The sequence below is a fragment of the Primulina tabacum genome, chromosome 3 (genome assembly GCF_025594145.1).
Source record: "Primulina tabacum isolate GXHZ01 chromosome 3, ASM2559414v2, whole genome shotgun sequence".
Lineage (NCBI taxonomy): Eukaryota > Viridiplantae > Streptophyta > Magnoliopsida > Lamiales > Gesneriaceae > Primulina > Primulina tabacum.
Genome location: NC_134552.1, coordinates 15,533,304 through 15,546,158, shown reverse-complemented (window position 1 = coordinate 15,546,158; position 12,855 = coordinate 15,533,304). Strand labels below are relative to the sequence as shown.

General features: G+C 36.8%; 2 protein-coding genes and 1 pseudogene across 2 annotated transcripts; all 3 read left to right on the top strand.

Annotated features, from left to right (window-relative positions):
• Positions 1-3,498: 3,498 nt before the first annotated feature.
• Positions 3,499-6,170, top strand: LOC142540760 (uncharacterized; annotated as a pseudogene).
• Positions 6,171-6,336: 166 nt separating this feature from the next.
• On the top strand, positions 6,337-8,978 carry LOC142540759 (uncharacterized). The gene is made up of 4 exons (XM_075647120.1): positions 6,337-6,762; positions 6,990-7,198; positions 7,411-7,518; positions 8,141-8,978. The coding sequence occupies exons 1-4, from the start codon at positions 6,471-6,473 to the stop codon at positions 8,858-8,860; spliced, it is 1,329 nt and encodes a 442-aa protein (XP_075503235.1). The 5' UTR covers positions 6,337-6,470; the 3' UTR covers positions 8,861-8,978.
• A 728-nt stretch (positions 8,979-9,706) lies between these two features.
• LOC142540758 (G-type lectin S-receptor-like serine/threonine-protein kinase At2g19130) lies at positions 9,707-12,590 on the top strand. Its single transcript, XM_075647119.1, has one exon. The coding sequence runs from the start codon at positions 9,907-9,909 to the stop codon at positions 12,391-12,393; it is 2,487 nt and encodes an 828-aa protein (XP_075503234.1). The 5' UTR covers positions 9,707-9,906; the 3' UTR covers positions 12,394-12,590.
• Positions 12,591-12,855: the final 265 nt, after the last annotated feature.

Here is a 12,855-nt window from a genome sequence, read left to right as displayed (position 1 = left end):
ACAAAACGAAAACATAGAAACATAAAAATTGTTCATTTGCATTTAAGGAGACCAAATTAAATGGGATAGAGATAAATCCAATAAACTTGAACTTTTCAACAATTTTAAACAGGCAAACTACCCATCTTCCACCTCCCACTCTTACATCAATTTCCCGAATCACCGAGTTCAAGAAGAGATGTCTCACGTGTAATTAATTGCAGCGGGGCCTAAAGAACCCTCAATCGCAGAAGAGTAATAGCGATAACCGATGCTACGGTATGAGAATGTTGAGAGCCAGAGAGAAGAGGATTTGAGAAGAGAACCCGTGGCATGTTGAGGAGAAATCAACGAATCTTGGGTCGAGATTGAGGAAGGAGATGGAGCTGATAAAGTTTTCAGAGCTCGTGACAATGTTCTTCTCAAGGGAATCAGCTTCCAAGTTGAGTGGGCAGCCATTGCAAACAGGCAGCTTCTTGATTCTCAGATTCTCCACAATGTGAATTCAGAAGGCCATTTTATAATTTTTTTTTCTCTAAAAAGGTCATTTAAAATTTTTTATTTCAAAACTCCAAACAATGAGTACCATAAATTTTGTGAGACGAATATTTTTGGGTTATCGATGAAAAATATTAAATTTTTTATGCTAATATTATTTTTATTGTGAATATCGGTAGGGTTGACTTATCTCACAGATAAAGATTCGTGAGAACGTCTCACAAAAAACCTACTCTATAATAAATATTAAATTTAAGGTTTTAAAGATAAGAAAAATAAATTTTCAAAAAATAAAAATAAAAAATTTTCAGTTCAATATATCTATCTGCTTTGCATTGGACTAATTTGATCGATCAAATGGTTTTTAAACGATGTTCGGATCGAATTCATGACCCGTTCTCAGTCAAATAAGTTGAACCGATGGATTCAATCTGATTTTGAAAACATTGATTTTTTTATTGTTGCCTCAACATATTATGTTGACCTTACAAACTTCTCTGAACATGGGAAAAAATATACTACGGTGATTGACATAAATAAACGAAATCTGATTTGAAATAAAAAAAATCACATAACAAAAAAAAAACAAAATCATTATTATTTTTTTAAATAAACACATAAATAAACAAAACAAACCAAAACAAAACATAAAATAAGAATATAAAAGATTTAATATCTATACTGTTAATTAAAGTTGAGGTTTCTAAAATTGAGATTTATATAATTAACTTTTAATTAATTTGAACCATATTATATAACTTTTGTTGATAATTTTTTGATTTTTCTACAATAGTTTTCTTTTTAATATATTCAATAATGTCTTTATCTATAATTATAAATAAATATTTTTACATTATTATTATCAAACATTTTTTTGGAAGCAAGAAATAGTATATCAACATACTATGGAAATAAATATTATATTTAAACATTACTTTATAATTTATAATTTAAACCCTCCATCTTTTAAAATATTCAATCTATGCTTATTCCTCGTACAATATGGTTAGCGGCCAATGAATGCTGCCTTCTGCCTTTGGTCCAGAATAAATTCATCGATATCTTTTCATCCCTTTATGATTAAAGTTCTCTGATTTCCTAGATCTCGAAGGATTTCGCTAATCCCACCTAATCTTCACTATAAATCACCGCCGCTCTAGCAAATTTCATCCCAGGAATCCATTGCTGTCATATGTTTTGGTTGTTTTTCCTAATCAGAAGCTCGGATCTCCGCTCCCGGCAATCTGGCAATAACGAGGTCAGATTACTTCTTTATATGTATTTTTTTTTGTGTTTTTGTTGGAATCAGTGTGGCGTGAGTTGAGATTTTCGTATTTGGAATTAGCTTTATGTTATATTTTGATATATGATATTTTTTTGCCAATCAAATTACTGAGAGAACGAATTGGTATATGGTGGGTATTTGCGGTTTCTTCGTTCATGCGTTTTTGAATGTATCTATGAACGTTTATGTGTTTGTGATTAGTTTTCGGATATTATCCGATCATTATTGTTATTATAAGTAGGTGAATATTATTTTGTCGTGAATGAATTATGAATGCTCGTTTATGAAAGAGCTAATTGGGGTTCTTATGCAGATGTAGCTGACATGTGACAGTTATTAATCTCTCGGATGTTTCTTTTATAATCCTCAATTTTGTTTCTATACGTGTCAACGTGATATAGGTGTGTTTGTATGTTAGTTCTGGCGTTATTTTAAATCATTCAATGCCCGATTGCTTTCTCATATGAGCTTGATTGCCTTTCAAATCAATTCCTTACTATAAAAATGAAAAAATACAGGGAAACTGTCTGAACTTATTGTACAGAAAGCAGTTATATACAATTTAGAAGTTATGAAATTGTCTAAACCCATAATTTACTGCTTCAACTTCTTTCTCTTATCTTGCATGAATACAACATACTAGTGGTTTTCATATGTTTTGGGGTTTATAACGACAGTGAACGCGATCCTTTGAAATCTATATTATGCTTGATAAGGTTCGCTACGTGCATTGAGACTGAGCGATTATTTAAATGAATAGCCTTGAGATGATCGTATCTCTGATTGAATTATTGAAAGGACTTATGCTCAAGTTTTACTAATTTAAACGGGTTTAGTACGAGTTTAAATGTAAAAAAAACGTTTTTAATTTTCACTAAAATTTTAATTTTCGCATACTATGAATAGGCTAAAAAATATATATATATATAATAAATTTAAGAGTAACGCACACGTTCTCAAATTTTTAAGAACACAAATCTCAAAATTGAAGGGTTTTGATGTGAGATGATGACCGATAGGTTTCTATTGTTTGAAGAGAAGGGTTTTTTTTAGAGTTTTTATTTGATGGAAATTGAAAGGGTTTTAATTTTAAATAAGTTAACTGTTAAGTTAAAATTTGAAAAAAAAATCGCAGTTAATTGCAATTATGCGCTTATGATGATGCTTAATGTGGTCAACCTATAGTTGATCTTTGTTCCCCTTTTTTACCGAATCATGCATTTTCGTCACGTTTTGCGTTTTAATCCAGTTTTTTAGAATACCGATGTAGTCGTAGATAACTTGATTTGTATTAGCTGCTGAGCACGTCGTTCATGATATTCTTTATTTTGTTTCTTCTTTTCCAGGCTCTTGTCTCTTACATGCGAACTCGTTTTTGGGCTCTCAGAGTGCTTAAAAATTTATTTCAGTCTGGCAGCTTCAACAACATCAAAGGTATCTCGCACCTTTGAGAAGGTGCGGAACAATAATGACGGGGTGATACTATTATGTGCTTTGAGGAGATCTAGATCATCACATATTTGGAGATTGTGCCGTGTTTCAGAAGGTTTATCACTTGACTATGGCTAATGTCTGCCTCGGTTGAGTCTCAACAAAGTGTGGTGTGGCGGCATGTAACTTCATTTTATTAGCTGCATCGTAAGCAAATAGGTGTATTTGATTACCAATTGCCTTCAGAATACTGTCACAGTTAAAGGACTGATGCGAACATTTAACCAATTTTAGAAACCATGGTTAGATTTCCGTGCTTTCAATCTCGCGTCCATTCTCCCAAACAAAAGGTTGATGGATTATCTCTTTATTTGATATCTGCTCGGTATTAAGTTATTTTATTTCCTCATTCTGTACCTTTTGATAACTCTGTTTATTGTTAGTAGAAAATAACTCAGCTCCCGACCGAGGCAATGCAGAGGAGACTGGAGGATACTTCTCAGAATTGGGTTCAGAAGAATTTGTATTGTCCTGCAGAAAGCAAGCCGTTTTTAAAGGACGAGGTAGAAACACTCCGCAATGGAGCTAAACATGCAAACGTTTCCTCTCCAACCGATCGTGACTGCAGATCAGAAGAAATGGAGAGCAAATATAGTAATGAATATAATATTGAGGCTCACAAGAATGCACAAATAAAAAAGAGCCTGTCTTTGGGAAGTGGATTGTACTTGAAAGAGTGGAACTCAGTTGGTGATGTGTCAGAAGGTGAGATGGAGCAGAGGTTTACCTATAATGGATCTGCTGATAGTGGTAGGATAGTAGTTTCAGATGACATTAATGATCATGTGCATGACATGTCTGAACAATGTCAAGAACCTATGGCTTTTGATTCTGTAATGAACTCTGACTTCACCAAAAAAGGATCCATATTTTCGATTGAAGATTCATTACAACCGGAGAGGGAAGGCGCTGATAAATATAATTTACAGCCATCCGTTGTTGGTGACACTGGTGACAATACGCCTCATATTCCACGTGCTATTGTAAACTCTCGTTCTTTGCCTAGTATGGTTTCTTCTACTAGGAGATCCACATCCTTGTTACCTTGTTCTAGATCTGCTGATGAGCTGAATGCTTTAGGCTCTGGAATGAACAACATTTTAGTTTACGATGCCAGAAAACAAGTACAAAAATCGACAACATGATTATTCTATCTTTGACAATGACAAGGAAGATGGTGAAAGTCCTGCTGATGAGGACACATGTGAGAATTATAACTATTTTGGTTCGGCAAAAGACTGGATAATACCTGTATCTGAAGGGGCATACAAGGAGAAAAGTAGAAAAGAGGAAAGTTCTCTGCACAGGTGGATGAAGTACCAAGCGAGGATTTAAGGTTGAAACGAACTGAAAAATGGGTTGTTGACCATCAGCACTGTAGCCCATTGAAAGAAGAATCGGACGAATTTTATTTATTCAATGGCCATGAATTACCGAAAAGTGATGCTTTAGCGGAGAACCCCACTGGTGCGAAGTTGGAAGTCAAGGTGAACCTTGGGAATGAAGTTGCAAAGAGATACATATCTTCCATGAATGCCTCAGCTGCAACAGCTAAGTTAACTAACCTTGGTTTGGTCGTGATCCCATTCTGAGTCCTTTTATCAGCCTCAAAACACTCGATTTATCTGGGAATTCCATAGGTCTGTTTCTCTAGTATCTATTCCTCTGGCGCTTGCATAAGCTGCCACACGTCCATTTTCATTGTTTCATTTATAGTGACATTTAATATCTACTTCTGTAATTCGCAGTGAGGTTGGCTTCTGGTGCTCTTCCTCGAGGACTCCAGTTTTTGAATCTCTCAAAAAACAGCATATCTGCTATTGAAGGATTGCGGGACCTTACCAGACTTCGTGTCCTTGACCTGAGCTATAATAGATTATTAAGAATTGGACACGGTAAGACCTCTTCTCATGTTAAAGTTCAAATCTATTTGTATGATGGGCTCAAATGTTGGAATCATGTTAATGTTGAGTTGTGTCTCCAGCATCCCCCTTCTAATACATTTGTTATGATGCCTTTGACAGGTTTGGCGTCATGTTCCTCTATGAAGGAATTATACTTGACCGGTAACAAGATCAGTGAGGTTGAAGGTCTCCATCGTCTCCTAAAGTTGAATGTCCTCGATTTGCGTTTCAACAAAATTTCTACAACCAAATGTCTCGGACAACTAGCTGCTAATCACATATGTTTGCAAGCTCTCAGCTTGGAAGGAAACCCTGCTCAGAAGAACGTTGGTGACGAACAATTAAAGAAATACGTGCAGAGTCTTCTTCCCAATCTTATTTACTATAACCGACAATCAATCAAAACTGTAGCAATGAAAGACATTAAGACCGATCGATCAGCTCGTGTGGTGATCAGTGGTCATCAGATTGATCGTGTGGTTCGAGCGGAGGCAAATACGGTAAGAAAAGGAACTCATGGCATTGTTTCACATAAGGCACCATCCTCTGCAAATCATGTAGTATCATTTGCAAAACCATTGAGGGCTTGGCACGGGCGTCTGCCTCCAACTGGAATCAGGGCAACTCAAAGGCCTCAATTTGCTGAACATAGCAGCAAACATTTGGACTTCATCAAGAATGATTTACTCATTCGCAGAAGCCGGAGCGAGGGAAATCTGGGTGCTCCCTGATCGAATTTCTAAATTTCACATATATTTATCCTGCAATTTATGTTCATATGCACAAATATGTTAAGATTTTCTCATACCATTTTGTCTGTGTCCTGAAATAATGTTTATGGAGTGCGAGGAATGAGTGGGTTCTCGTTTCCCTTCATATATTTCTGTAATGAAAGACTTGGCTTCATTGGAAGTTTGGAACAGTTCTTTCTGCCGGAAGTTTCCAGTATTTGGTCTATTGATTGGACTTGATTCCGGCGGATCAAGAAGTAAATTGAAAAAGACTGATTACAATTAAATCATTTTGTCTTTCATATAAATTCTTACTAAAATTTTCACATCTCCCTTGGTGGTGAAAAAAATTATCTCAAAATATATGATTTAGATTTCAGACAGTTATAATATAAAACCCAAATTCTATGTTTTTTTTAAAAAAATTACAAATCGTTTTTTTACAAATAGAGTAAAACCCCGAACAAATGGAAACGAAGTTGTCATAAAAGCTGAAATGAAATGTCAGCCTGGATGGGTGAAAATGTTGAAAATTTTTAAACAAAATTGGCCCGCCAAGGAAAGAAAGCAACAAGTCTGAAAATGGAGAGCGGAATGATATCAGTGGACAAATGGAGATCAGGCAGCCAGGCCTACTTCTTGACTCACCTCCATGCTGATCACACCGCCGGCCTCTCCGCCACCTGGAACCGGGGTCCCCTCTTCTGCTCCAGGCTCACAGCTAAGCTCCTCCCTTGCAAACTCCCCGGATTTGATCTCTCCCTTCTACGGGTACTCGATATTGGATGCTGGGATACACTTTCTTTGATATCCCCTTCTTCCGGATCCCCTGCCACTGTCTACGTCAAGGCTATTGACGCTGAACATTGTCCTGGTGATTAAATTCTGTTTTTCTTTTTCCTTTTCTAAATTTCTTTTGTTTAAAGCGGTGGTTAATTTTGACGGTTTCGTTCTTTAGGTGTTTGTTCTAATTCCTCAATTAAGTTTCAGTGGGGTTTTTTTTGTGGAAACTGGAACAATTTCATTATTCCTTCAAGATCTTATGTTGGGAATATCCTCGTGAAAACCTCAACTTACACCCTTTTCCAAATCCTCATACAGGTTCCGTTATGTACTTGTTTCGTGGTGAATTTGGCTGTATGCTCCACACTGGTGATTTTCGCTGGGAAAAATCTGTCGTTGGAGCAAATAATGGAAGGACCATGTTACTTGATGCTCTCAAGAATCACAAACTCGATGCATTATATTTAGATAATACTTACTGCAATCCAAAATATTCATTTCCTTCTCGTGAAGTTGCTGCCAGGCAGGTATGCGCCTAATGCTGTCGAAGTTTTTGTTTTTCTTTTTCCAGTGGTTGCAGTTATGCAGTGAAGGTAGAGAATTACTTCACACGGACAAGTTAACTTGAGCTCAAAGTTTTAAAGAGACGATGTAGCACTAACAAAACCATCAAATGTCTTGTCATTTTTCATGAGAAGTAATGTAGCATTGGTCAATAATATAGACAGACTGATCGCAGGTTGTTGATATCATCACTGCTCATCCTGACCATGAAATCATTATTGGAATTGATTCATTGGGTAAAGAAGATCTTCTACTCTACATTTCATGTGCACTCAGCATAAAGGTATGTGCTGCTAGCAGAGCGTGTGTTTTGGGGGGAATAAGCATCTGCAGTTCTACTTGTTACTTGTGCATGAGTATGTTATTAGAGTATAAATATAAAGTAAAATAGTACAACACTCTTCTGAATTGTTGAGTGCCTTTCGTAAAATAAATCAAACTAGTAAGGATCATAAAACCCGTACTCAGATCAGAAATTCAGAATCATAGTGATGTATTACAAACTTAGAGATTGTTCCCACATACAGTTGGCACTAGCATGCATTGGATTGGTAAATATTATAATGTAAAAAAGGAGAGTTCGATGTCCAATATTTAAGCTTGAGTTGGTGGAGTGCCCTTAAATAAAATAAATCAAATCACTAGTTAGAATCATAAATAAAGCCCATACTTGGATCAGAATCACAATGATGTACTTCGAACTTAGAGATTGTTCCTACATGCATTTGGACTATTGGGCAAAGTTGGATGTGTAAATTTTAGAATGTAAAAAGGAGAGCTCAATTTCCGAGATTTAAGCTTCAGTTGGTGGACAGTTAAATGACATCCCTTTTGTAATGGGATTATCTTGCTCAATTACATTATTTTTGCCGGAGAAGTGTTCGTTAACTTTGGTCTCTCTACAGATTTGGGTGTGGCCAGAGCGATTGCAAACTATGCATCTTCTTGGATTCGTCGGCAACTTCACGACGAAAACCACGCTTACTAGAGTTCGTGCTGTCCCTCGTTACAGTTTTAGCATTGATACTCTGGAAAGTTTGAATACTTTCAAACCAACCATAGGAATACTGCCGTCTGGACTTCCATGGGCTATGAAATATGCAACAGGAAACAACAATCTTTTCTGTTCTCCTTCCGCATCTCTTAATAACAAGACCAACTTTAGGCCAGAGATCTCCAGCTGTTCCAAAATACAAGAGTTGACTGGAGATTCAGCGGACAATAACAGATATTACAAACATATATATGTAGTTCCCTATTCTGATCACTCGTGCTTTGTTGAGATACAGGAGTTTATTGAGCTTCTCCGCCCAATCAATATCAAAGGCATTATTTCGTCATCCTCATCTTATATCGACCCACATTATTATTTTGGCCACCTTTGTGGAACTAAGCAAGCATCATGGAGGGTACATCAGAAGCTCAAGAATGAAGAAGGGGATAAGGTTGAAGAAGGGATCAATAAATTCAAAGTTGCTCATGTAAAATCGGCAACTTCCCCTATGTCGGGAATGAAAAGAAGGCCAGATCATGTCGATTTTTTTGGCATCCGTGTTAGTAGAATTAGTTTATTGAGGAGATTGAGCCGTGGAGTAAGGATTACTGATCCTGAAGTGCTTGTCTAATTACAGTGTCTCTAAAATGTATGAGGCTGTTGATAACCCTTCTAGCCTAGAAATGTATATGAAATATATAGAGAACTTCTAGTACTTTAAATTGATAATAAGAATAATTCTAATTTTTACCAACAATCCAACGCTCTAAAATTTATAGTTTGCAAAACTTTGTTTGCCTAGACTAGGTTTACTTGAATTTTCATCACACAACAAGAACAAATGTTTGTGTTTGGATAGGTTTTTCTGCCATAAATTGAACACAATAAATTCCTTTTAATGCAATTTAATGTTTGATGTAGGTCTAATAGACATGAACATTAAATGAAACTTGGAACCATTTAATGTCCTGTTTTTTCGGTACAATGGTGAGTAGTTTGTTACCCGAAACTATGTAAACATACGAGAACTAAACAAAACTACTAATTGATGACATTTGAATATTTTTTAATCATTAATTAATCAAGACATGTTTTTTGGGTCCACCTTTGGTTATAATATCAATGTATGAGAAAAATTTCTGAGTCGATTCATAAAAAATATTACTTTCCATGCTAATTACGGACCTGATCAATTCGTCTAACGAATATAAATACAGGAGACCGTCTTACGAAAACAATTCATTATAATAATATTATTATTACAAAATATTCATTGCCCTTCCATTTTATTGGGTAACCTAAAGTTCTGAACAAAAGGCCGAGTCAAATTATAATTTTATGCATTTCAACGAGTCATCGGTCATGAAATATTTGCAATAATTTTCAACCACTAAAATACATAAGCTTAGAAAATACTAAATCAAAGTTAGAATTTAAACGTAATAGAGATTTTACAAATCCATTAAAGAATCTTCTTTTTCCTGTGGGAAGGGGTACCATTGTCAATACACGTACAGAAAACAGGCTGGGTTGACAAGATGGCCATTAATGATGAAAACAACTCCGTTTGCACACCAGTGTTGATCTTGACTTACCATAGCCGTTCTTGATGTGAAAAAAAGTAGATATTTTTATTGATTATTTTCCAGTTTCTATCATATTCTGCAGTCAGAAGTGATGATCAAGAACAATTATCAAATAATTCTGTATTTGTTTTTAATACCAAGATTATTCACCAATCTTTGTGTTGCAGCTGACACCATTTCAGCCAACGAAACTCTGTATGGGAATCAGACCATAGTCTCTGCTGGTTTGAACTTCGAACTGGGGATCTTCAGTCCAGGTAACTCTTCCAAGTATTACCTAGGAATATGGTACGCAAAGGTCAGCCAACAAACTGTAGTTTGGGTTGCGAACAGAGAAACCCCTCTTTCCAAAAAAGATTCTGCCCAACTCAAGATTTTGGATGGTAATTTGGTACTCTTGGATGGGCCAGTAAACAAAATTTGGTCCACTGATCTAAACGCCACCAGTAATTCTGTGGTGGCAGTTCTTCTTGATGAAGGTAACTTGGTTTTGAGAGATGGGTTCTCTAACTTCACGATTTGGGAAAGTTTTGATAACCCCACTCACACATGGTTGCCTGGTGGCAAGCTTGCTTATAATAATATAACAAAAAAGAGCCAACTTCTGATTTCTTGGAAAAATAACGACGATCCTGCTCCAGGGCTTTATTCTCTTGAACTTGTTCCGAGTCGGAAGGAATACATAATTAGGTGGAATAGAACAGTACAGTATTGGACCAGTGGGCCTTGGAATAATCATATTTTTAGCCAAGTACCTGAAATGAGGTCAAATTATATATATAATTTTAGTTATGTCGAAAATGTATCTGAGAGTTATTTCACATATTCAGTTTATAATCCTTCTACTATATCAAGATTCGTAATGGATATATCTGGGCAAATTAAGCAATTTACATGGATTGATAATTCGACCTGGAATTTGTTTTGGTCTCAACCAAGACAGCAATGTGGGGTTTATGCTTTTTGTGGAGGATTTGGTAGCTGCAATGAGAACTCATTGCCCTTTTGTGATTGCTTGAAGGGATTTGAACATAAATCTGAAAGTGATTGGGCTTTGAATGATTATTCTGGTGGTTGTGTGAGGGAGATAAATTTGCAATGTGAGAACAATGGTACTTCTAATGGGAAGAAAGATAGATTCCTGATGAATAATTATGTGGTTCTACCAGATAAAGCTCAAGTTTTGACTGTTGGCAGTGAGGGCGAATGCGAATCTTCCTGCTTAAATAATTGCTCATGTTCGGCTTACAGTTTTGGTGATAATGTATGTTCTATTTGGATCGGAGAGCTTCTGGAGCTGCAGCAACTGAATGAAGGAGATAGCAGAGGAAGAACAATTTACATCAAACTTGCCGCAGATTCTTCGGTGTTTTCTGGCAAAAGTAACAAGGGAGTTGTTTTGGGCGCTATCGGGGGCTCTGTTGCTGCTGCACTAGTCATTTTAGCTGTCATCTTGGCTATTGTGTGGAGACAAAGACGGCAAAAAGTTGGAACTTCAAAAGCAGTGGAGGGATCTTTGACGGCATTTGGATACAAAGATTTGCAAAACGCCACCAAAAACTTCTCAGATAAGTTGGGGGGAGGGGGATTTGGATCTGTTTTTAAAGGGACTTTACCCGACTCGTCTGTGATTGCTGTGAAGAAGCTAGAGAGTATCATCCAAGGGGAGAAGCAATTCCGGACAGAAGTGAGCACAATCGGGACAATTCAGCATGTGAATCTTGTCAGACTTCGTGGGTTTTGCTCCGAAGCCGATAAGAAACTGTTGGTCTACGACTACATGGAAAATGGCTCCTTGGATACTCATCTTTTTAACTTAAAAGAAACGTCTAAGGTTTTGGATTGGACAACACGGTACCAAATCGCCATAGGTATTGCTAGAGGGTTGTCGTATCTCCACGAGAAATGCCGGGACTGCATCATTCACTGTGATATAAAACCCGAAAATATTCTCCTGGACGCCGAACTTTGTCCCAAGGTGGCAGATTTCGGTTTGGCGAAGCTCATGGGGCGTGATTTTAGCAGGGTTCTGACAACCTTTAGAGGGACAAGAGGCTATCTCGCACCAGAGTGGATATCAGGTGTTGCCATAACGGCCAAAGCCGATGTTTACAGCTATGGAATGATGCTTTTTGAACTAGTCTCTGGTAGGCGAAACTCTGAGCTTTCCGAGGGCGAAAAGTGTAAGTTTTTCCCTTCATTGGCTTACACTCTAATCGTACAAGGAGGCGACACCCTGAGCTTATTAGACCCCGCACTCTCAAGAATCGCGGAAGCCGAAGAGGTTCTAAAGATTTGCAAAATTGCTTGCTGGTGTATTCAAGAAGATGAAAATATCAGACCTTCTATAGGTCAGGTGGTTCAGATTCTTGAGGGAGTTATGGATGTTAACTTGCCCCCGATTCCTCGATCGCTCCAACATTTTGTTGAAAGTGAAGAGAACATAATATTCTTTACCGATTCTTCCTCGGGTCAGAGCTCGAACTCGAGAAGCATCATGGCTTCAAATGCTTCCACTCGCTCCAAGGCTTCGGATGCTTCCACTCTCTCCAAGAACTCAACATCATCCACATCTTAGTCCTGTGAGATAAGAATAATATTGTTTTTCAGTCAGAATTCTTCATGTAACGAAATATAGTGTGTGTTAAAAGTGTAGTCTGATGATGTTTGTACATTAATAATTTCGGACGTCGATTTAGTTTATATACATGGTTAGAATTTTGTAAGAGAACTCCTGTGGTAGTATTGTATCTGGAATTGAAGTAAGCTTATCTAGCACTCACTCTAGCTTGTTCTTTAATTTAAATTACCTTGGACGATCGAAAGTCATTATCTTTGTGAAGAATAGATAATGTGAAAATGCACGCACTTGCTCAATTTTTTTTTAATTACAGCGTGAAGTGGGGTTTTTTGCAATCATTGATGTTCAAATCCTGAAGAAAAGAAGATCGACTCGAGTATCTAACAAGAATCCAAGATACAAGGATTGAACGTGTGGCCTGGGACATATGCTTTTAATATTTGAAAATACTACTACACT

Excerpts from the sequence above, each read along its gene's own strand:
- LOC142540759 (XM_075647120.1), top strand. The coding sequence starts at position 6,471 with ATGGAGAGCGGAATGATATCAGTGGACAAATGGAGATCAGGCAGCCAG. Across the intron at positions 6,763-6,989 it reads TGACGCTGAACATTGTCCTG|GTTCCGTTATGTACTTGTTT; the intron begins GTGATTAAATTC and ends ATCCTCATACAG. Across the intron at positions 7,199-7,410 it reads GTGAAGTTGCTGCCAGGCAG|GTTGTTGATATCATCACTGC; the intron begins GTATGCGCCTAA and ends GACTGATCGCAG.
- LOC142540758 (XM_075647119.1), top strand. The coding sequence starts at position 9,907 with ATGATCAAGAACAATTATCAAATAATTCTGTATTTGTTTTTAATACCA.